The 21,823-nt window shown below is 41.7% G+C and overlaps 1 protein-coding gene across 6 annotated transcripts in view; it reads right to left on the reverse strand.

The window, feature by feature from the left end:
* Positions 1–6,196: 6,196 nt before the first annotated feature.
* MKX (mohawk homeobox) overlaps positions 6,197–21,823 on the reverse strand; it is a 70,969-nt gene continuing 55,342 nt past the window's right edge. For 5 of the 6 annotated variants that reach the window (XM_070381811.1, XM_070381809.1, XM_070381810.1 and 2 more), the window contains exons 6-7: positions 8,345–8,378; positions 6,197–8,239 (exon numbers count right to left, since the gene is read on the reverse strand). In XM_070381811.1, the coding sequence (XP_070237912.1) occupies positions 8,053–8,239; positions 8,345–8,378 (221 nt within the window). In that variant the 3' untranslated portion in view covers positions 6,197–8,052. The remainder of the gene's footprint in view (positions 8,240–8,344; positions 8,379–21,823) is intronic. The other variant, XM_070381814.1, reaches the window with a different exon arrangement.

Below are 21,823 nucleotides of genomic sequence, written 5' to 3' on the forward strand. Positions count from 1 at the left end.
TAACTGATTCATATGGTAAGAATATGTTTTGTTTTATAAGGAACCACCAAACTGTCTTCCAGAGTGGCTGCACCATTTTGCATTCCCACCAGCTATGGATAAGAATTCCTGTTGCTCCACATACACACCAGCATTTGGTGATGTCACTGTTCTGGTTTTGGCCATTCTGATAGGTGTGTAGTGGTATCTCATTTTGGTCTTAATTGCATATGATGTGAGACATCTTTTCATATGCTCATTTGCCATCTGTATATCTTCTTTGGTGAGGTGTCTGTTAAGATCTTTAGACTATTTTGAAATCAGGTTGTTTTCTTATTGAACTTAAGAGTTCTTTGTGTTCTTTGGACAAGAGTCTTTTATCACATGTGTTGTTTGCAAATATTTTCTCCCAGTCTGTGGCTTGTCTTCTCATTCTCTTGGCATTGTCTTTCAGAAGTTTTAAATTTTAATGAAGTACAGTTTAGCACTTTTTTTTTCTTATGTTTCATGTCTTTGTTGATGTATCTAAAAAGTCATCGCCATACCCAAGGTCATCAAGGTTTTCTCTTATGTTGTCTTCTAGGAGTTTTATAGTTTTACATTTCACATTTAGATCAATGATCCATTTAGAATTAATTTTGGTGAATGCATGAAAGTTCTGTTTAGATTCTTTTTCTTTCCCGTTATATGTGGATGTCCAGTTGTTCCAGCACAAATTGTTAAAAAAACTGTTTTTTCTCCACTACATTGCCTTTGCTACTTTATCAAGTATCAGCTGACTGTATTTGTGTGAGTCTATTTCTGGGCTCTCTATTCTGTTGCTCTGTTGAATTTGTTTACTTTCAGCAACACTACACTGCCTTGATGACTGGAGCTGGATAACAAGTCTTGAGGTCAGGTAGTGTCAGTCCTCCCACTAAATTCTTCTTCAATGCTGTGTTGGCTATTCTGAGTCTTGCTTCTATATATAAACTTTAGAATCAATTTGTCAATATCCACAACAGAACTTGGTGGGATTTTTCTGGGGATTGTATTGAATCTATAGATCAAATTGGGAAGCACTGACATCTTGACAATATTGAGTCTTTCCAATCATTAACATGGAACAAATTTTTTACTTCTTCTATGATCTTTGATTTTGTTCATCAGAGTTTTGTGGTTTTCCTCATATAGATTTTATCCATAGTTCATTAGATATACACATATTTAATTTTTAGAAATGCCTAGCTCATTTTGAGTGTCAAAATAAATTGCCAAGAGATGTAAGATTAAATATACAAAAATAAACCAAAGAACTAAGAGCAGAAAAGTTAGATGAATCTTTTTATAATCTAGGCACTAACTATGTACCAGGTACTATTGTTATACGTGCTGTTGTATATATAACGAATTTAACCCTCACAATGCTAGGAAGTAGGTATCATTATGATTCAAATTTTACAGATAAGGAAGCTGAGGTTAAGTGTCTTGTCTAAGATTGTAGAGCTACTAAGCAGAAGAGATAGAACTTGAACCTCAACAGTCTGGCTCTAGAGCCGAATTGCATCTATGATGACCAAATGTATGTAGTTCCCGCTTACACACTGTAGGTGTATGCACGTGTGATGTTTAAGGTTCTAAATTTTTTTAATATTATAAAGTGAAAGTGAAGTCGCTTGGTTGTATCTGACTCTTTGTAACCCCATGGACTATAGCCTACCAGGCGCCTCTGTCCATGGGATTTTCCAGACAAGAGTACTGGAGTGGGTTGCCATTTCCTTCTCCAGGGGATCTTCCCAACCCAGGGATTGAACCCGGGTCTCCCGCACTGTAGGCAGACGCTTTACCATTTGAGCCAGTAGGGAAGTACTTTCAATATTATAACAGAAATAAAAATATATTAAAAACTGGGGAACTATTTGCAACCTATATTATAGACAAGGTTGTTGTTGTTGTTGAGTTGCCCAATCATGTCCAGCTCTTTGCGACCCCACGGAGAGCAGCACCTCAGGCCTCCCTGTCTATCCCATCTCCCAGAGTTTGCCCAAGTTCATGTTCCTTGCATTGATGATGCTGTCCAGCCATCTCTTCCTGTTATGGTAATGAAGTTATAAATACACAAAGAGCTCATACACATCACTAACAAACAGACAAGAGAAAGAAAGAAAGGGAAAACAGACAGACAGGTAGGCAGTTCACTGAATAGAAATACTAATGGCCAATAAGCTTATGCATAATGTTTCTCATCATTAAAACAATGATATAATTTTTACTTATGACATTTTCAAGTATTGAAAAGCGTAGTAATATTCAATGTTTTGACCAAGAGGAGGAAAACGGACACTCATGCCCTATTGTTAGAAGTGTAAAATGGTAAAACTTTAAAATGGTAATTTAGCAATGAACATCAAAAATTTAATGTACCTATTGTTTGACATTAATTCCACATCTAGTTATCTATTTGACAGATGTATAAGTGGCTGAGGGCTTCTTAGGTGGCTCAGTGTTAAAGAATCCACTTACCAGTGCAGGAGATATAGGACACGTAGGTTCAATCCTTCAGTCAGGAAGATCCACTGGAGGAGGAAATGGCAACCCACTCCAGTATTCTTGCCTGGAAAATCCCATGGACAGAGGAGCCTGGTGGGCTATAGACTACAGGGGTCTCAAAGAGTCAGACGTGACTGAGCAACTTAGCACACTTAAGTGGCTGAAGACATATATACACAAATACAGAGCTACTCAAATATGGTCTGCATAATGATGGTAGTCTATAGGTGGCTTGTTATTTGTCTGCCAGGAGATCAGAGGCCAGAATGTAGATCAGTCTCACTTTTAAGAGCACTATGAGTCCAGGTGACAGTTTTTTTTCGTAGAAAGACTTTCTTAAGAAAGCAGTATATTGATTTGTATTTGGTGAAAGCCCCTCATCTCACTGTGAAACAGCACTTTGAATAGCACTAGTTTATAATAACTAAAAACTGGAAATAACTCAAAAGTGTTTAGGGGTATTTGTTGGATAAACTTAATAACCCCAAACCCAAATTCTATGCATTCATTTAAAATAAGGAAATCTACACATGGTATATACACATATACACTCTCTCTCTATATATATGGGCTTCCCCAGAGGATCAGCAGGTGAAGAATCCACCTGCAGTGAAGGACTCGCAGGAGATGCAGGTTCAATCATTGGGTCAAGAAGATCCCCTTGGTAGTTATGAAGAACTCACCTGCCAATGAAGGAGGCATGAGACCTGGGTTCAGTCCCTGGGTTGGGAAGATCCCCTGGAGGAAGGCATGGCAACCCACTCCAGTATTCTTGCCTGGAGAATCCCATGGACAGAGGAGCCTGACAGGCTATAGTCCGTGGGGTCACAAAGAGTCGGACACAGCTGAAGCAACTGAGCATGTACCCATGCACTGTATATGTATACACACAGGATGGAGTGGAAGAAATTTTGCAAAGCAGTAGGAATAGATTAATAGTAAGAAGTACAAGATGAAGAAGTACAAAAGTACAAGATGAAAAAGTACATGTACATAGAGTGTCTGGAAGCACACACAAGACGGTTTTGAACCATGGTTATCTTGGGGACATGGGATAGGGTGTGGGGCTTTTATGCTTATGTCCCTCTGTATAGCTTAAATGTGTCTACAACTAGCATAAGTTACATCTATGATGTTTTAAAATATGAATTAAAAATTTTGTTCAAAAGTAATGAATCAGGCTCACTGCAGAGTGAATTTCCAGAAACTGTAAATTTGAGCTGAAATTTCTTTCAGAATACTTATTGAGATAATCTTTAAATGGGATGGGATGAATTTCCATGGAGGCATTTGTGTGAAGATGTAAGAACACATCAGCTTGTCTTTCCTAACTCAGAAATCCATTTTTCTCACCTTATTATGGCCAATGCACACACCTCCCAAGGCAAATTTTAGTCCATCTCCAGGATGGATCTCAAAACTAGGAATTGGTGAAGTCAGGACTCTGTCCCTGCGGTGTGACAATCAGTGACCTAATTCAGATCGTGACTGTCACAAAGAAGTTCAGGACCAAAAGATACTTTGTGCTCAAAAAGGCCCGAAGATGGTGGATCATAGCAAGTCTTTTCAAAATCTAGGGTTCCTATATGCTTCATGGAAACCACAATTTATTCTGCCAGAAATTATGGGATATTAGGCCTTTCAGAGTCATCTGGAACACATTAATAATCATTAACATTTGTACAGTACCATGCAGTTTGCAAAGCACTTTCTTATCCACTGTCTTACTCAATCCTCATAACAGACCTTTGGGGTAGGTAGATTTTATAGATCAGGTTTTATAGATGTAAACACTGGGTACAGAAGGCTTATGTTTATTCCCAAAAGACACTGAGGAGTGAAAAGGCGAAGCCAGGCTGTGGCAGCCTAGATTCTTACCACCACCCCACACTGCCTTCCAAGGCATCTGACTTAAGTGGTGCAGACAGAAGCGCCTGGGCAGCTTGCTTTTATTCTCTGTGTTTATTTGCCTGATGTTATGCCTTTGAGCTGGATGAGTTTTAAAGCAGACCATGGCTGTTGCCACTGTTTGTTAAACATCGCTACTTGGAGTGAGCAGAGAGTACAGACAGCAGTTTGAGTTCTTGGTCATCTTGAACAGGATCAAGCAGGACAAACAGAGGGGAAAGCAATTCTTGTTGACGGAATGAAGGAAGCCATAGCACACGCTGCGTTTTCTATGGGCACATCTGTTCTTTCTACCTTGGTTCTACTTTAAGCTTTTCTCCAGGAAGTTCAAAGTGACGGTAATAAAATGATCTTTCTTGAAGGCCTAGTTTTGATACCTACTTTAACTATTTCACGCAATCTTCCATGTCAGAGAGCTTTTCTTTCCCAAGGTTCTTTATTAAACTATCTACATCTCGTATTCCACTTATATTTCTACTTCCTTGCACATAAGCTCCATAGAGAGGAATTAAAATTATATGATAATACCTTCCAGTTACTGAGCACCTATTAACTGCCAAACAATGTGGTAGGGGGCTTCCCAGGTGGTGGTAGTTGTGAAGAACTCACCTGCCAATGAAGGAGGCATGAGACCTGGGTTCAGTCCCTGGGTTGGGAAGATCCCGTGGAGGAGGGCATGGCAACCCACTCCAGTATTCTTGCCTAGAGAATCCCATGGACATAGGAGCCTGGTGGGCTGCAGACCCATCAGGTCGCCAAGAGTCGGACACGACTAAGCGACTCAGCACACAGGCACCCCCTGTGGCAGGCACTTTGTATATCATATATTATCTTTAAACCTTGCAGCACACTCTACGGGTTATAACTCATTGCTCTCACTTTGCGGGACTGGGTCTGGACCCATCGGTAGTGAGTGGCAGAGCTGGGATGGATGCAGGCACACATCTGTGTAGCCTCAAAGCCAAGGTTCTCTCTAACTCACAGCTCGCAATAATAATGCGTATTGTATTAGCTACTGGAGGAAGGTATTTAATGAAAACGTTCATTTTAAAGTTCTGTATTTTAACAGTGAGCATCATACATTCTTTTCCTCAGCTCTTAAAAGGTGGGTTGGTGGTGATCTCAGGTGGTCTCAGGTGATGAAATTCAACGCTGATCCAAATGTGAAGCTCCCACATCACATCCCTGACCAACCTTAGGAGAATTATGGCACATAATGGACCCTTTTGTTCTGCTTCTCTTTCCACCTGGTCAGCTCTCAAAGGAAAACAACATTCTTATGATCATTGTGAGGTCTAGAAATTAACTTTTATTTTAAATCTGTCAAGAACTCCTGGCAGTTATTAATTTTATTAAAATGATTACATATGGCAAAACAAAGAATAGAGGTAATTCTATTTCTCTACAACATAAATTATGAGTTAGGGTCTCAGCTGCTGACTCAGCATTGTTGAAGAATTTTTTTTAAAGGATTGGGGGGAGGACTTTAATTTCCAGAAAATATTAAAGCAGCATAAGAAAAAAAAAAGTAAAAGTAATTGCAACTGGAGATACTGCCTAGGATGTGCTAATTATATAATTGTCTTGATGTATTTATAGACCAGACTCCAAGCTTTGGTGTTTAAAAACAAAAAATCATGTGAAGAGCTGTCCTTATTGATTTGTCATCTGTAATTTATAACATAGAACAAATTTGCTGATTCTTTTTGAAAAGGTGGTAAAAATCAATTATGACTAATTTAAATAAAAAAGCAACCAGCATTCATTTATCTAACTGAAATATGTAAAAACAAAAACAATTTTATTAAAATATTTAATACCAGAATAACTTATAATAGTATGAAAAAGAGTGAAGTACTTGTCCTTAGTTTTCACTGACATGATCACATTTTGGCAAACTTGTTTTATAAAGATTCCAAAGTTTTTATCATGGATCTATAACTATTTAAGGATCTTATAAACCAAAAGAACTCATACTTCATCTGATCATACAGTCATAACTTACATATCTTGCTTTGCACTTACTCTTACTGCAAACAGCAACTTAGAAAACAAAGTAAAAATATATATATATACAAAATATTTTTATATCAAATTATTTTCATTACACTAAATAAAACCCAACCCCAAATGTTATGTTACATGAAAAAGTGTCCTACAATTTATATCAAGACTGATACTGTCCATATATCAACTAGAGCAGCCTTTGGTTTTAAATGTATTTTGCAAAATAAAGAAAAATATCACCATGCGGCTGCACTGCTGGCTGTCATTCACACTCACAAAAATGCTTTCCAGTTTTTAAAAAAAATTATAAAATAGATTACATACCCAGAAAAAACATCCCAACATAAGAGTCAAGGCTCTTTTACTTCTCTGAGCACAAATACTCTGTTATATTTGGCATCTCTTCTGTTTATTCAAACTTCAAGCCTCCCCAAGCTGATGAGAATACTAACGTTTGACTGAAAAAGATCTTCTTTCTTGATATTGATTATTCTCACTCAATGATAGCCTAATTTAGAAACAAAATGTACTTTATTTTAATGCATGATTTCATTTTAATGTCCTACTTGGCAAAATTCAGAGACTGTTCAATGTTTGTTTTCCATATGTCTTAAATTTAAAAATCAATGTTGTGTGTATATGTATACCCACAGAGATCCATTTCCTTTATTGCCTTGTTCTCAATGCAGTGTAAGTTGCCCATCAGCAATTGTGATTTGAAATGAACCAAATAAAAGGTTTTTCCATGTGAAAAAGAGCTATTCCGTATGAAAAACAGTTTCCATCACAAAAAACACTGACTCTAATGCAAATGGGATTATGTTTTAAAACTAAATTATAAATTGAGTTTTACACAAGAAAATTTCGAGTTACTGAGATAACGAAGTTTTTGAAAACTTCGGCAAAACTTGAGAAAAAAATCCATATCAATTCTAAAGAGCATCATGGTGTCTTCCAGCAGTGCTTAAAGACTTATTTTTCTGATCGCATTCATTGCCATTTTCCTTGAATGTATACATTATGTGATTCCCAAGCCTTTCCTTTTGGAAGTTTGTAACCTACCAGATATCCAGGCAGGATACATGCATAAAATTCTCACTGTCACTCTGCAAAGCACATTGAACAATTTTAAATATTGCAGATTTTTTTTTTTAAAAGGAACATTTCATCTGGGCTGAAGAGATTTCCAAGCTTTAACATGGGAACTAGTGAACACATTTCAAGGTGTTCAGCAGTTTTGGTTCCAGTCCTGGCACCGGTGGCAGGTCCATCCAGAATAAAGCTCACAGTTTAGTAAGCATTGTGGTGCTATCGTTTTGAGGCACTGCTGCTCTGCTGTGCCCACGTTGTAACTTATTTTCAAGAAGCAAGGCACTTACTGTAACGGCAACACAGACATTTTACGCATACTTGGAGTAACATAAAATAAGTTAATATTTTTGATTAAAGTGGAGTTTTATAATTTATATGTCTTTTACAGAAGCAACTAAATGATACATTTAGGATGATTAAAAATAAGAAGAGGTTTGAGAGGGAGTCATTGTCACTCCTGCTCCAGCTCTTAGGATGAGGGTTTATGAAAAAACACTGATGCGAAGAACTGCCATCCATCTGAAAAGTGACAAACTCTTAAAACTGCGGAACCAGGGGCACTTTGACCGTCTTCACTTCCGCAATGTGGGACGACTTCTGGATGATGCAGCTGGTGGTCCCCTGCGGCTTGTCCTTTCCCTGCGCGAGATTGGTTAAGGCCATGGCTGCGTTGATCTCCTTCCAGTATGTGTCATCCTTGCTCGGTCCCTTTCTAGTAGCTGCACTGGATTTAAGCAGAACAGAAAGAAAATGATCAAACTCACAGCAGCATACGTAGAAAAGATCATCACTGAAAAGCATGGATGGCAAATAAAAACATACCACTCACCTGTCACCCTTATTAGATCCATTTTCCAGAGTGTCTGTAAAGAAAAGCAAAGATTGGATTACTTTTCTTTTTTTGTTTTCTTTTTAAAAAAAAAAAAAAAAAACACCCAGTATTTACTTATTTCTGGCTGTGTTGGATCTTTGTTGCTGCTTGGGCTTTTTCTCTAGTTGGGGTGAATGGGGGTTCTCTCTAGTTGCGGTGCACGGGCTTCTGATAGGCGTGGCTTCTTTGGTTGCAGAGCACAGGCTCCAGCACACTCAGGCATCGGTAGCTGCAGTGCATAGGCTCAGGAGTTGCAGCTCCCAGACTCTAGAGTGCAGGCACAATAGTTGTAGCATACAGGCTTAGCTGCTCCACAGCATGTGGGATCTTTCCGGATCAAGCATCAAACTCTCTTCTCCTGCACTGGCAGGAGGATTTTTTACCACTAAGCCACCAGGAGAGCCTGAACTATAAAATAGGGGCTCCTGGATGATCTTTGGAGTGCCTGTAGCTCAACAGTCTATGGTTTCCTGGAAATCAAACCTCATCTCAGGAAAAAGACTGGCAAATAGTCCCCTCTGGCAAGTCAGCAGATGAACATGACCCAGTGCTGACAGCAACCTGGAATTCCTGGTGTATCAGAACAAGCAGCTCTGGTGTGTAAGGTCCACATAAGCCCTGCACCCTTCATTGCAGGGAATGAAGCGTAGGGTGTGGCCTCTGCTCATGCATTTTCACCTTTGGTTTAGATTGGCTCCTTCACTCAGAACACGCATGTCTATCAAAACCACATTATTACGAAGGAGGATGAAATGGGTTTCTGGTCTGGATTAAGCCTCTCTAGGGGAACTCCTTTGGCCAAAAGAACGAGATATTGGGAACACAAAAACAGACATGCTGGAGGGAAAGATTCCAGAGGGTAAAGAAGTGGGGGAAGAACAAAGAATGGGGTTGGGACTCCCCATCAGCCTTCAGTTCAGTTCAGTTCAGTCACTCAGTCATGTCCGACTCTTTGCGACCCGTGAATCGAAGCACACCAGGCCTCCCTGTCCATCACCAACTCCCGGAGTTCACTCAAACTCACGTCCATCGAGTCGGTGATGCCAACCAGCCATCTCATCCTGTCATCCCCTTTTCCTCCTGCCCCCAATCCCTCCCACCATCAGAGTCTTTTCCAATGAGTCAGCTCTTTGCATGAGGTGGCCAAAGTACTGGAGTTTCAGCTTTAGCATCATTCTTTCCAAAGAACACCCAGGACTGATCTCCTTAGAGACCCCAAAATACAGTAGTTAAGTCACTGCCATCAACAACCACCACTACCACCAAGAAGCTGCAGGAGGCGCTGTGCCACACATGAGAAGCACAAGAAACATGGCATTTGCTCACAGCTGTCTCTGAACTCGATGGTTTCTGGAAAGCTTTCTCCTGCTCCCAGTCCTCTCCTTTTCTTCTTCTCTCCTAACCCAGTATTTCTGAAGGCCATTTTTTTTTTCTCTGCAATTCTCAAGGCTAGTTAGGCCATGCACCCCAATGTCCAGCCCTGGGCTCCCAGAGGGTTGTGGAACCAGGAGAGACCTGGGGGGAAGAGCATGAACATGATAATAATATAGTCCAGCCATGGCGGCACTTCCAGGGACGAGATGGAAGAGAAAACAGCAATATGGCCACTTCGACATAGTAGCTAAACTTTGATGCCTTCAGAAAAGAGTCAGTGAAGTGTGTTCACACATCCTGAGTCAGGCCGTGCAGTGAAGACCTGAGACAATAATGGTCGCCGTGAGCTCTTTGCACAACCTTTTACTCAAGGCCCACCTCACCCCCGCACCAAAAAAAAAAAAAAGGAAGACATCAAGCGAAACAAAAGCACTTAGTGAATAAATGACAAAGTCGTTAAATGAATTTAATAAATAAATAAATGAGACTACGTGTGCTGCTGTGCTGTGCTTAATCCCTAAGTCCTGTCTGCCTCTTTGTGACCCCATGGGCTGTAGCCGCTAAGCTCCTCTGTCCATGGGATTCTCCAGGCAAGAATACTGGAGTGGGTTGCCATGCCCTCCTCCAGGGGGTTTTCCCAACCCAGGGATATTACCCTGGTGGATTCCTTACTGTCTGAGCCACCAGGGAAGCCCAAGGCTACATGTGTCTGGCCCCAAATGGAACAATAAATGTTAGTCCCTTTGGTTTTCTTTTAAGGCATCTTTGGAAAAATAAGTGGATCCGTGAGCAGTTGATCACCTTCTGGACCTTCTGGCCCCTGCAAGGTCAGCTTGGACGGTTAGCTCCACCTCTGCTGCTTGATAATTTTGGAATTAGAATATTACTCATGTAAATAGAAGAAAAACAATGACAACTTTGAATTCACAGAACTGTGATGATCCTAGCTTACTATGTCCTATGTTCCTTGTATGATTCTAGGCACTTTGGGTCTAACTTATTTGGTGTTAGTAACTTTGGCCACCTGATGTGAAGAGCTGATTCACTGGAAAAGGAGGAGAAGGAGCCCACAGAGGATGAGATGGTTGGATGACATCACCAACTCAATGGACATGAGTTTAAGCAAGCTCCGGGAGATGGTGAAGGACAGGGAAGCCTGGCGTGCTGCAGTCCATGGGGTCGCAAAGAGTTGGACATGACTTAGCGACTGAACAACAACAAAAAAAACTCTGCGTGTGGGCAGCAAGTCTCTGCTGTCTATTAAGTCTTTCTTTGTTTGGTGCTATTATCTGCAAATCTTTGCTCAATGATGACAGAGACAACAGAGAATAAGTCAATACCTTTGTTTAGGACAAGAAAAGCTAACAACATTGGACATTTTACACAGAGAGAGAATAAAAAAGGGGGTTAGCCTTTGCTCACTTTTGTCCACAAATTGCAACCATTCTGTTGCCAAAGAGAAACAATAGGTGTTGGAGATATTTATTCAATGGAAAGTCTTGGCAAAAGCAGAGTAAGGTCCATGATTCCCTAAACAACGTTAGGGAAATAACACAACCTAATTTAGAGAAGACCATGTGACTCACGTTCTGGCTCAGGGATGGAGCTCTCTCGAATGTTCAGAATCAGATTCCCCACCTGGACTGTGAACAGTGAGTGGTTACAGAGCAGAGGACAGGAAGGAAGCAGGTGGCTGCCGACTGCACATGCAAGGAAGACACAGACATCCCTGTGAAGGTCCACGGAGAGCTTCCTTGGCCCCCTTGCCAGCTAGACACTGCAAGCACTCCCTAACTTCATGACTGCTTGCTGGAAGCATTCCACCAACAAACACCTTGACCACAGCCAACTGTGAAACTGTAAAACTCTGCTTACTCTTGGGGCCTATGTGTTTTACAGTTTGGTGCTTATGAAAATACACTTCAAAGTGTAAGCACAGAGACCCCATCCCCATTTGGGAGTTCTTCATTAGTTTCAGGAATTTTCACAATGTCCTTGCAACAAAGAGGATTCCTGTGTTTTATTTCTAGGGCAGATGGGCACTTAGTGTCATTAGGTATGGGTTCAGGTTCCTTTCCCAACCACAGAAGAAAAGGTTTCATAAAAAAGGAATGAAAAGAAACAGTCTGCTTCTGTATCAGTCCAGTGTTAAAACAGCATGTAACAAATTTCAATGTCAAAGATTTCAAACCGAGAAGGAAAAGCTGACTGTGACTGCTTTTGGGGGTGGGGGTGGGGGGGTCTCTGAACCAGGTTTTGGTTCAGAACATACACTGGTGTTAGAAGGGTGTGCTTTTCCTACTACTGGGTATTATGTATCTGAGAGACACCCCCCACCCCCGCCCCCTCAGAGGCGCAGTTCCCAGAGGAAGCAGCCAGGGGAAGACAGCAAACAGGGGCCCTTTTACTCTGAAACATTCGTGCTTTTGTAGGAAAGCGAAGGACTATAAAGATCTGGCAGTTTGGGGAGACTTTTTTCCCCCCTATTCCTTGCGCTGAGATGAAATCTGGGGAAATGCCCCAGATTATCTGAGGGGAGTTCAGAAAATGCATGACCTGCTCATTCTATGAAATAATTGTGTTAAATGTGATTTTTTTTTTTTCACATGCTCTTTTCCTTTGAAGTATAAACCGGCTGGCAGTCATTTGGTTCAATGGCTTTGTGTCTTTTCAGCTGATCATCAGGATTTAAGGAAGGGTGGGTTTCTGAACACCCCCCTCCCCACTTCCAACTCAACGCCACTGCAGCAGATGGGTGGTCTCGTTGGCTCTCCTCCAGGAGTGGCACCCAGTAGCTCAAGGAAGGATCTGACAGGAGAAGGAAGGGCTCTGAACGCTGCTGAAAAGAGGGCAGTCTGAGCCAGAGCAGGCGTTTCCCTGACGCTAATTACCATGCACAGACCCGAGGTCTATGCATGTCCTACATTCAGCTCAGCCTATCTCCTACTCTGCAAGTAGCTTGGCTCAGCCTCTCCCACGTCTGAGCTAAAATGCCTTTTTAGATCCTCAGGTTCCAAAAATCAGCTACGCTGTCAATTACCATAAAAGCAACTGGTTGGCAGGAACAACTTACTGAACCAGCCAAAAGAGCATGTTTTAAGACCAAAAAAGAAAAGGAATGAAAAAAAAAAAAAAAAAAAAGGCTTGCGTAGTTAGGAAAATCTTGGATGCTGTAAAACCCAAACCATGTTGAAACTTAAAATGGGGCTATCCTCAGTTTGGACATGTGTTTCCTTATAAAGTTAAGTAGAGAAACAATTATAAAGGAAATTCAGTCCTACTGCACCTCAGAGTCCTGTGAGCGCAAAGCCCTGTGGGCAGAGTGTCCATTCAAGTTTGAGAAACATGGTTCAGAAATATTAACTCTGAAATATATATTCCTGAGGTAACATTTCTGGTCATAAAAAGAGACAAAAATAGGGCCAAAGCTTTTGTGCTGAGATGGTTTTCAAATTTAATCAGTTAAGTCCTAAAGTTAGGAATGTCTTGGAATGTTTCCCCAAAGACTACTCACACCACAGAAAGGTAAATAAAATTATGTCTAAGAACCTGAGTATCTCTAATTAAGTGATCTGAGTCATCCATCCATTGTGTGTTTTCCTAAATGAAGGGGGAGAGAGAGCTCCAGATGCTTGACATCTGTACCCTCTCACCCTTGGTCGGTTTGGGGGCCGCTGCTGGAGACAGCAGGGGTGGATACCCAGGCCCAGTGCTTCTCACCTCAGCGTCCTGAGGGCCCCTGGCACACCACCCGGATCATCTCTGGAGTTACTTACATACTTGGCGCAGCGGACATAAAGACTGAGACTCTTGGGGAATTGGCCAGATATGAAGCCTCACTAAGATTCCGAAATACTGATTGCTCCAAATTTTCAGGATCTCATAATAGACAGATCCCCATTCCCATTGTTCTGTCTGTCCCTACTTCCCTAGGCACTAGGTCTGGGCTGGGTTCACACACCTGGCTGACTGATTCCACTGTAACTCTACATTTATTTACTTTTAAAAACAGAATTTCGGGACTTCCCTAGAGGTCCAATGGTTAAGACTTCGCTTTCCAAGGCAGAGGGTGTGGGTTCGATCCCAGGTAGGTGAGCTAAGATCCCACATGCCTCCGGCCAAAAAAGAAAAACAAAACATAAAACAGAAGCAATATTGTAACAAATTCAATAAAGACTTTAAAAATGGTGGCAAAACTAATACAATTATGTAAAGTTTAAAAATAAAATAAAATTAAAAAAAAATGGTTCCCATCAAAAAAAATCTTAACAAATAAACATTTAAAAAAAATAAAAGTAGCATTTGTTGTTGCTCTCTAATAAGAAAGTCATGTAGGTTTGCTGCAGAAAATACAGGAAAAAGTGGAAAAGAGAAAATCGAGCGCAGTTTAGGGATAACTCGAATTAATATTTGGATGAATGGCCTCCCAAAGTAAGTTTATATACATTTTTTTAAAAAGAGAGTCATTTTGTACATGTTTTAGAACTTGCTTTTCCACTGAACGTCTACCTTTTCCTTACCTTTTGCTAACAAATAAGATAATACTCTATCACCTGGCCTACCCTGATGTGGCAACATTTGTTTTTTCTTTTTGAACCTATGAAAAAGAAACAGCTTGAAAAAATTCAAAATCTAGCTCCACTCAGTTTAAACTTGGATATTGAGAATCTTGAATGTTATAAGAAGGGGCTACCATTAACAATTACTAGCATTTCATCATTGAAGCGATCTTGGTTGATAAAGCCACCTTCAAAGACTATGGCAAGGTCAAAAGCATTGTTTACATAGAAAGCCTATTAAAAACCTATCAACATCTTTTCCGGAGAAGGAAATGGCAACCCACTCCCGTACTCTTGCCTGGAAAATCCCTTGGAGGGAGGAGCCTTGTAGGCTACAGTCCATGGGGTCGTGAAGAGTCAGACACAACTGAGCGACTTCACTTTCACTTTTCACTTTCATGCATTGGTGAAGGAAATGGCAACCCACTCCAGTGTTCTTGCCTGGAGAATCCCAGGGACGGCGGAGCCTGGTGGGCTGCCGTTTATGGGGTCACACAGCGTCGGACACGACTGAAGTGACTTAGCAGCAGCGGCGGCAGCAACATCTTTTCTGTACTTTTTGCTAGTATTTTAGACCATAAAGATACCCCCCGCCAAAAAAAAAAAACAACACTTGGTGTAGCGTTAGTTGCTCAGTCATGTCTGACTTGTTGCCATCCCATGGACTGTAGTCCACCAGTCTCCTCTGTCCATGGGATTCTCTAGGCAAGACTACTGGAGTGAGTTGACATTTCCTTCTCCAGAGGATCTTCGTGACCCAGGGTTCAAACCCAGGTCTCCTGAATTGCAGGCAAACTCTTTACCATTTGAGCTACAGGGAAGACCTCAAAAAGGCTTATCTCCTTCCTTATTATTTAATCTGTAATATTAAAAAAAAATGATCCAAATCACGGAATAGGAAACCTAAAGCTCTGTTGAGCTCATCCTTGCACTTGAATAATTTTATTCATTTATTTATTGGCTGGGCTGGGTCTTCATTGCTGCATAGGGTTTACTCCAGTTGCAACAAGGGGGACTACTCTCCAGTAGAAGTGCTCCCGCTCCTCACTGCGGTGGCTTCTCTAGTGGCAAAGCACGGGCTCTAGGGCACGTGGCCTTGGGAGTGGTGAAGGGGTTCAGTTGCCCTAAGGCATGTGGAAGCTCCTGCCATGTTTCCTGCACTGGCAGGAAGATTCTTTATCATTGAGCTACCAGGAAGCCCCATCTTTGCACTTTAAGTTAGAGTTACACTCCCTAGCAACAGTGGTCCCCAACCTTTTGGCTCCAGGGAATGGTTTCATGGATAACAATTTTTTCCACGGACTGGTGTGTGAGGGGGATGGTTTCAGGATGATTCTCATAAGGAACATGCAATCACTTTGCTGACAAAGGTCCGTCTAGTCAAAGCCATGGTTTTTCCAGTAGTTATGTATGGATGTGAGAGTTGGACCATAAAGAAGGCTGAGTGCCAAAGAATTGATGCTTTTGAACTGCAATGTTGGAGAAGACTCTTGAGAGTCCCTTGGGCTGCAAGAGATCAAACCAGTCAATTCTAAAAAAAAATCAATGCTGACTATTCACTGGAAGGACTGATGCTGAAGCTGAAGCTCCAATACTTTGGCCACCTGATTTTCGAAGAGCCAACTCATTGAAAAAGACTCTGATGCTGGTGAAGATTGAGGACAGGAAGAGAAGAGGGAGCAGATAGCATCACTGGTTGGATAGCATTACCGACTCAATGGACATGAGTTTGAGCAAACTCCAGGAGACAGTGAAGGACAGGGAAGCTTGGCATGCTGCAGTCCATGGGGTTGCAAAGAATCAGACATGACTGAGGAACTGAACAACAACAACCATCTAGCTCCCTCGCATGTGTAATTCACAGTAGGGTTTGCGTTCCTAGGAGACTCTAATGCCACTCCTGATCTGACTGGAAGCAGAGCTCAGGTAATGCCAAACCATGGGGAGTGGCTGTAAATACAGAAGAAGCTTTGCTCACTTGCCCCGCCCTTCACCTCCACAGGCCAGGGACTGGACCAGCCTTTGGCCCCGGGGGCCTCTGTTCTATGATCCCCCTTGCATCACCAGGAGGGAATAACTGCTAAGTAACTGCCAGACAGCTGTTACTGCATCACTTTTAGAGGAAATGTTTGTGGTTATCCTCTCTTTAAGGGTAGTGAGAGCTTTTGAATGAGTAAAGATAAATCATCCTGAGTGATTCTGCCCAAAAAGGAAGGGAAAAAAACCTATCCAACAACCTGTAACATTTATCTGTTGATGATTCAGCTGCTTTTTTTTCCAGCGTCACAGACCAAAAGTGAATTGCACTTTAAAAGTTCAGCATGACAGGAAAAGATTGCCATGAAAACTCCGTGACTATCAAGGCTATTGCTCATGGAAGGATTATGGAGCCTTTTGGAATAGTGAAGTGAAGTGAAGTGAAAAGTCGCTCAGTCGTGTCCGACTCTTTGCAACCCCATAGACTATACAGTCCATGGAATTCTCCAGGCCAGAATACTGGAGTGGGTAGCCTTTCCTTCTCCAAGGGATCTTCCCAACCCAGGGATCAAACCCAGGTCTCCCGCATTGCAGGCAGATTCTTTACCAGCTGAGCCACAGGGGAAGCCCTTTGCAATCGTGAAAATTACAAAATGAAACCCACCTCAGCTTCATGGATGGAAGTGGTATTTTTTTTTCCCTTTTGCAATATACTAGCTACATTATTTATCCTGGGGCCTTAAAGAATGAGTGGCTTCCAAAATTATTTGAGTTTAGAGAAAAATCTTTTCCAAAAATTAAGCCAGTGTTTCCTCTAGCCATGACTTCCACCATTTGGCTGAGGATTCTTCTCCTTCCTGTTACCTCTCATGTGGGCTGGCCCCACACTACAGCTATCGGTGCCCAGATGGCCTGCATCCACATGGTCCTCACCTTCACTTGCCTTTCTGTCAATGCAGCCTGCTCTCTATCTCCTCCCAGAAAATAAAACATTAGAAACCACACCCCTCTACTAGACCAATAGTGAAGAGGGGAAAGCTTTCAGGATAGGTTATAGTTGCATGAACAAAAGCAGAACACCTTCCTTGTTCCAGGAGCACACGTGCCTGTGGATAAACCTGTAAATGTTGTGGGGTCCTTATCAGTTAGGGGGCTACAGAGCCTTCCTGTGACTTTTCTGACTATGCAGAGGGCCTCCTTGTTAATTATGAGCTGAACCTTTGTTCTGGTAAAACAGTTATTTTGACCTCATCAGTCTGGACTAGAGGACTAAAGGCACAGGAAGTGGGATTTGCAACTTGAAAGTAACATTTCAAATATGCACAGTACCACCCAATTAGAATGTCTCAGCTCCACTTTCCATCTTTCCCACTAAAGATATTAAATGTCCTCAATCCTAAATTACTCTGCGTGGTCCCATTACCAAGATCGCTCCTCTGTGATCTCAAGGGCTTCACCTTCCCAAAGTTGAAAACCTTCAGTCTGAAATTTCACTTTGAAGATCAGAATGTAGTCTCTGGGGAGGAAACTGTTGGTAAGTAACCAGAAAGGGGGTCTGGAAATGTTAAGTATTCTCATTTCTATTCTTAGCACGTCATTGCTAACTCTGAGGGTGGTCTGGTGTGAAGTACAGAGGCAGTGTGGGCCAGTGGGTAAAGCCCAGACCCTAGAGCCAGAGGCTGGAGTTGGATCTCTGCTCCACCACTGATTCTCTGTGTGACAGTCTGCCATCAGATTGACCTCTCTGTGCTCTGACTTTCTTACCTAGAAAGTGGGGCTAATCACATTAGATTCAAGGTTGTTATGAGGACCGTGTGATTTCATATTTTCTGAAACTACTTACAAGAAAGCTTAAGCATATATACCAAGAACTACTGATACATAAATCCTTGTAAAAAATTAACCTCTCAGAGAGGTTGAATGTAGTCACCAGAAAAATTAGTATTGTTCAGAGATTTGATATGAAAACCATTATGTAAGACGGAATATTTTAACTCTGGGCAAAGCCCATCAGCCTAGATTAATGGATTAAGTGTGCAGAATCTATCATCTTCAAAGACAAAATGGCTCTTCTGATGCTATTTTGTGCCAAAGTACGGTAACATGCCAAGACAGAGAACACTGGAGCCACATTAAAGAATATCCACTGACTTTAAGTGTCTAATGGATTTTGTTACTTTATTTTCTCAAGGGGAATACTGGAGATGTCACCCAAATGTTTCATTCATGAAAGTGAAGTTTTCAGCCAAAATCTCAGAAAACGACTTCCTAATTATACACGAATAACTTGTGTGTGTGCCTGTGTGTTACAAGGAGCATTAATTGTTTATAAAAGTGCTCTCTTTTACATGCAAGTTGGGCTACTAGTTCTAAAAACAGGGTAGACTTACTCTGATTCTTGGCTAAACTTTAGTTTTGTCCCAAGGTGATGACATTGACATTCATCCACCAAGTTTTCCAACAATGCAAAACAGCCATGGGTGTGGCTGCCACACCGCAGTTCTAGGCGGTTGATGTTTAGTAAATATATAGCTGAATAGTGTTAGGTTAGAAAGTACTAATACAACTTCCTTTAGCGGAAAAAAAAAAAAAAAAAGGCCTTTTAAATGGAAAAATGTGTATTTGTTATAATCTAGAAAGTGGCTGGAAAATCTGGCTCCATCTATGTATTTTTAAGCTCGTCAGTATCTCTGAAAAATCATCAAAAAGTACTTCTGCTTTGATATATGAACTGTAGTGTATCCTTGACTTGGCTCACATTATGGCCATGCTTTTCAAATTCCTTAATACCATCTCCAGAAATGACACTTCAGACTAGGCGATCTTGCTGTTAAACCTGTCTGAATGCATTAACACCAGAAATGACACAATAAGAGAGAGGATGTTTGCCAACTTCTTGGCTCTTTCAGAAGAGGAGCAAATGACAGTTTCTCTACTCACAGTTCATCTGCTGTATTTATTAATAGAAAAGAAGCATATTTCAGACATAGAGGAACTGTACTACCAGTCCTTCTCCTACATTTCAAGTACATTTGGATGTTGCTAATACACTTGAAATGTTAAAACTATACTTGGCATGTCAGGGTTCTATGTTCACACATTTCTACACTTAAAAGGTTCTGTGATTTTCTGCCTTTAATTTCAGGGACAGTCATTTAAAGTCTAAACTAGGGTGGGGAAGGACTTTGAAATGAAAATTGGGAAGGTTTTTGTTGGTGGTGTGGAAGGCAGGAGGCATAAAGATGAGGTAGAAGATTTTGCTGGCCGTGGGTGCGGCTGTAGGTCCAAGCATTCCCCTAGTCTAGAAGTCTTCTGATGACCCCCTTGGACCAAGAGAAGACCACATAATCACCAGGAATCTATTTGTGAAATGGCATAGGGGCTTCTTAGGTGGCATAATGGTAAAGAATTTGCCTGCCAATGCAAGAGATGCAAGAGATGTGGGTTGGTTCCTGGGATTAGGAAGATCTAGAGTAAGAAGCGGCAACCCTCTCTGTTATTCTTGCCTGGAGAATCCCATGGACAGAGGACCCTGGTGGGTTACAGTCCATGGGGTCACAAAGAGTTGGACATGACTGAGCACACACACAATGGCGTATATAGGTCCTATTCCACTGCTATCACCCAAAGGTAGGATATAAAAATTTTCTTTAAAAAAGAAGGGGATAAGTTGCTTACCTCTAACAAGTTGATCAGTTTGGGGAGAAATCAAAAACATTTTATAGGTCAAGCCCATGATTTTGTACAGTAATTTCTCTAAGTCGTAGGATGTGTCTTAAGATCACAGGAAAGTAGGTGTGGGCTCTCTAGGAACAGGACTTGCGTGAGTCACTTACGTGAACTGCATCTGAAGGCCTCACCCAAAAATGGGGAAACAGTAACTGTCCCTCCTGGGCTTGCAGTGAGGATTCAACGTGGTGGCCAGCGCCCAGCTCTTAAAACAGAACCTGGCCTGTAGGAACGGCTGCTGCTGCTGCTGCCGCTGCTAAGTCGCTTCAGTCGTGTCCAACTCTGTGAGACCCCATAGACGGCAGCCCACCAGGCTCCTCTGTCCATGGGATTTTCCAGGCAAGAGTCCTGGAGTGGGGTGCCATCGCCTTCTCTGGTAGGAAGGGCTATGATGCTACAGTTTCCCAAGTGAAGTGACGCTGATGCTGTCAGCCACCCATCACCAACCGAGGGGGCCATTCCAGGCTCCTCATTGTTGCCAAGCGCCCTAGGCCTTAGTAGGGACAGCCAAGGCTGCAATTAATGCTCCAAGTTCCCGACTCTATCTTTGTATCAGTAGCAGATATAACACCTGTATTAGGAAAATCCGTTCAGAAATGGGTGACTCCAGGTTCAAAATGCTTTTGTCTATTTTTGCTTAACACCACTAAAAAAACACAAAAAAACAAAAAACCTGCCTTTTTATTAATAGGAGGAGTAATAAAACTTTGGGCTTCCTTGGTGGCTCAGCAGTAAAGAATCCACCTGCCAAGGTAGGAGATGCAGGTTCAATTCCTGGATCAGGAAGATGCCCTGGAGAAGGAAATGGCAACCCACTCTGGTATTCTTGCCTGGGAAAGCCCATGGACAGATGGGGTTGCAAAGGAGTTGGACACAACTTAGCGACTAAACAATATATAAAACTTGACTTGTGTTATTTCCCCCAGGTGTTATATTTTTTGCTACGGAGTGATGTATAATTTAGGAGGAGTCATTACAAATGCAACTTAAGAATAAAGGAACCCACCATTTCCACTGTAAAACATGGCACAATTCTTCAAAATAATCAAATCACCCTTTTTCTTCTAACTGGAACAGCTATGGTAATGACAGACTGTTACAAGATCTGTGTTTTCTATTTTGAAAATAAACATGTAGACCCACTTCTATATTGCTGTGATGGTAGGGCCTTTTATTTTCGAGAGTCTTATATTTTTCTAAATTTTCCTTTGGGAAAATAGAGTGACAAATAGTAATCCAGATGGGGGTCATCAAAAAGTAATTATTCAATGTAATGCAGATTTTTTCTTTCTAGGGTAGGATAAAAAGCCTTTATAAAGTAAAGTAAACTTAGTTTCTGTTGCCCTTAGTAGAATATTTTGTTCAGGCCTGCTTCAAAAAGAACAGACCTTGGTTTTATTACACACGGTGATGAGGTTTACAAACAGTTTTTGGTTATTTTTAATCTGTTATTTTTACAGCAGCCCCGAGAGGTAACTGGAGCTATATGATCTCTAAAGAGGAACGGGGACAAAGGGAACAGAACCACCATGCAAACAATGTGGTCACCCCCGGGACCAAAATCACTAAAATAGAGCTCAGTGGTCAGGATGCTGAGCTGAGCTGTGAAGGAGGTCGGAGGGGCTCCTGTCTCAGCCTGCTGATGGCTTTGCTTCTGAACAAGAGCAGAAATGGCAGAGACTCTGACTCAAAGGGCTGAAAAGGATCCAAGTACTAAGGGTTGTCACCTCGAAGCCCCCAGAGATCCAGGGGCAGGGTGAAAACTGGAAACAACCCTCAGCCAGTATCTGCTGGGTTC

Source organism: Bos mutus, chromosome 13 (genome assembly GCF_027580195.1).
Source record: "Bos mutus isolate GX-2022 chromosome 13, NWIPB_WYAK_1.1, whole genome shotgun sequence".
NCBI classification, from domain to species: Eukaryota; Metazoa; Chordata; class Mammalia; order Artiodactyla; family Bovidae; genus Bos; species Bos mutus.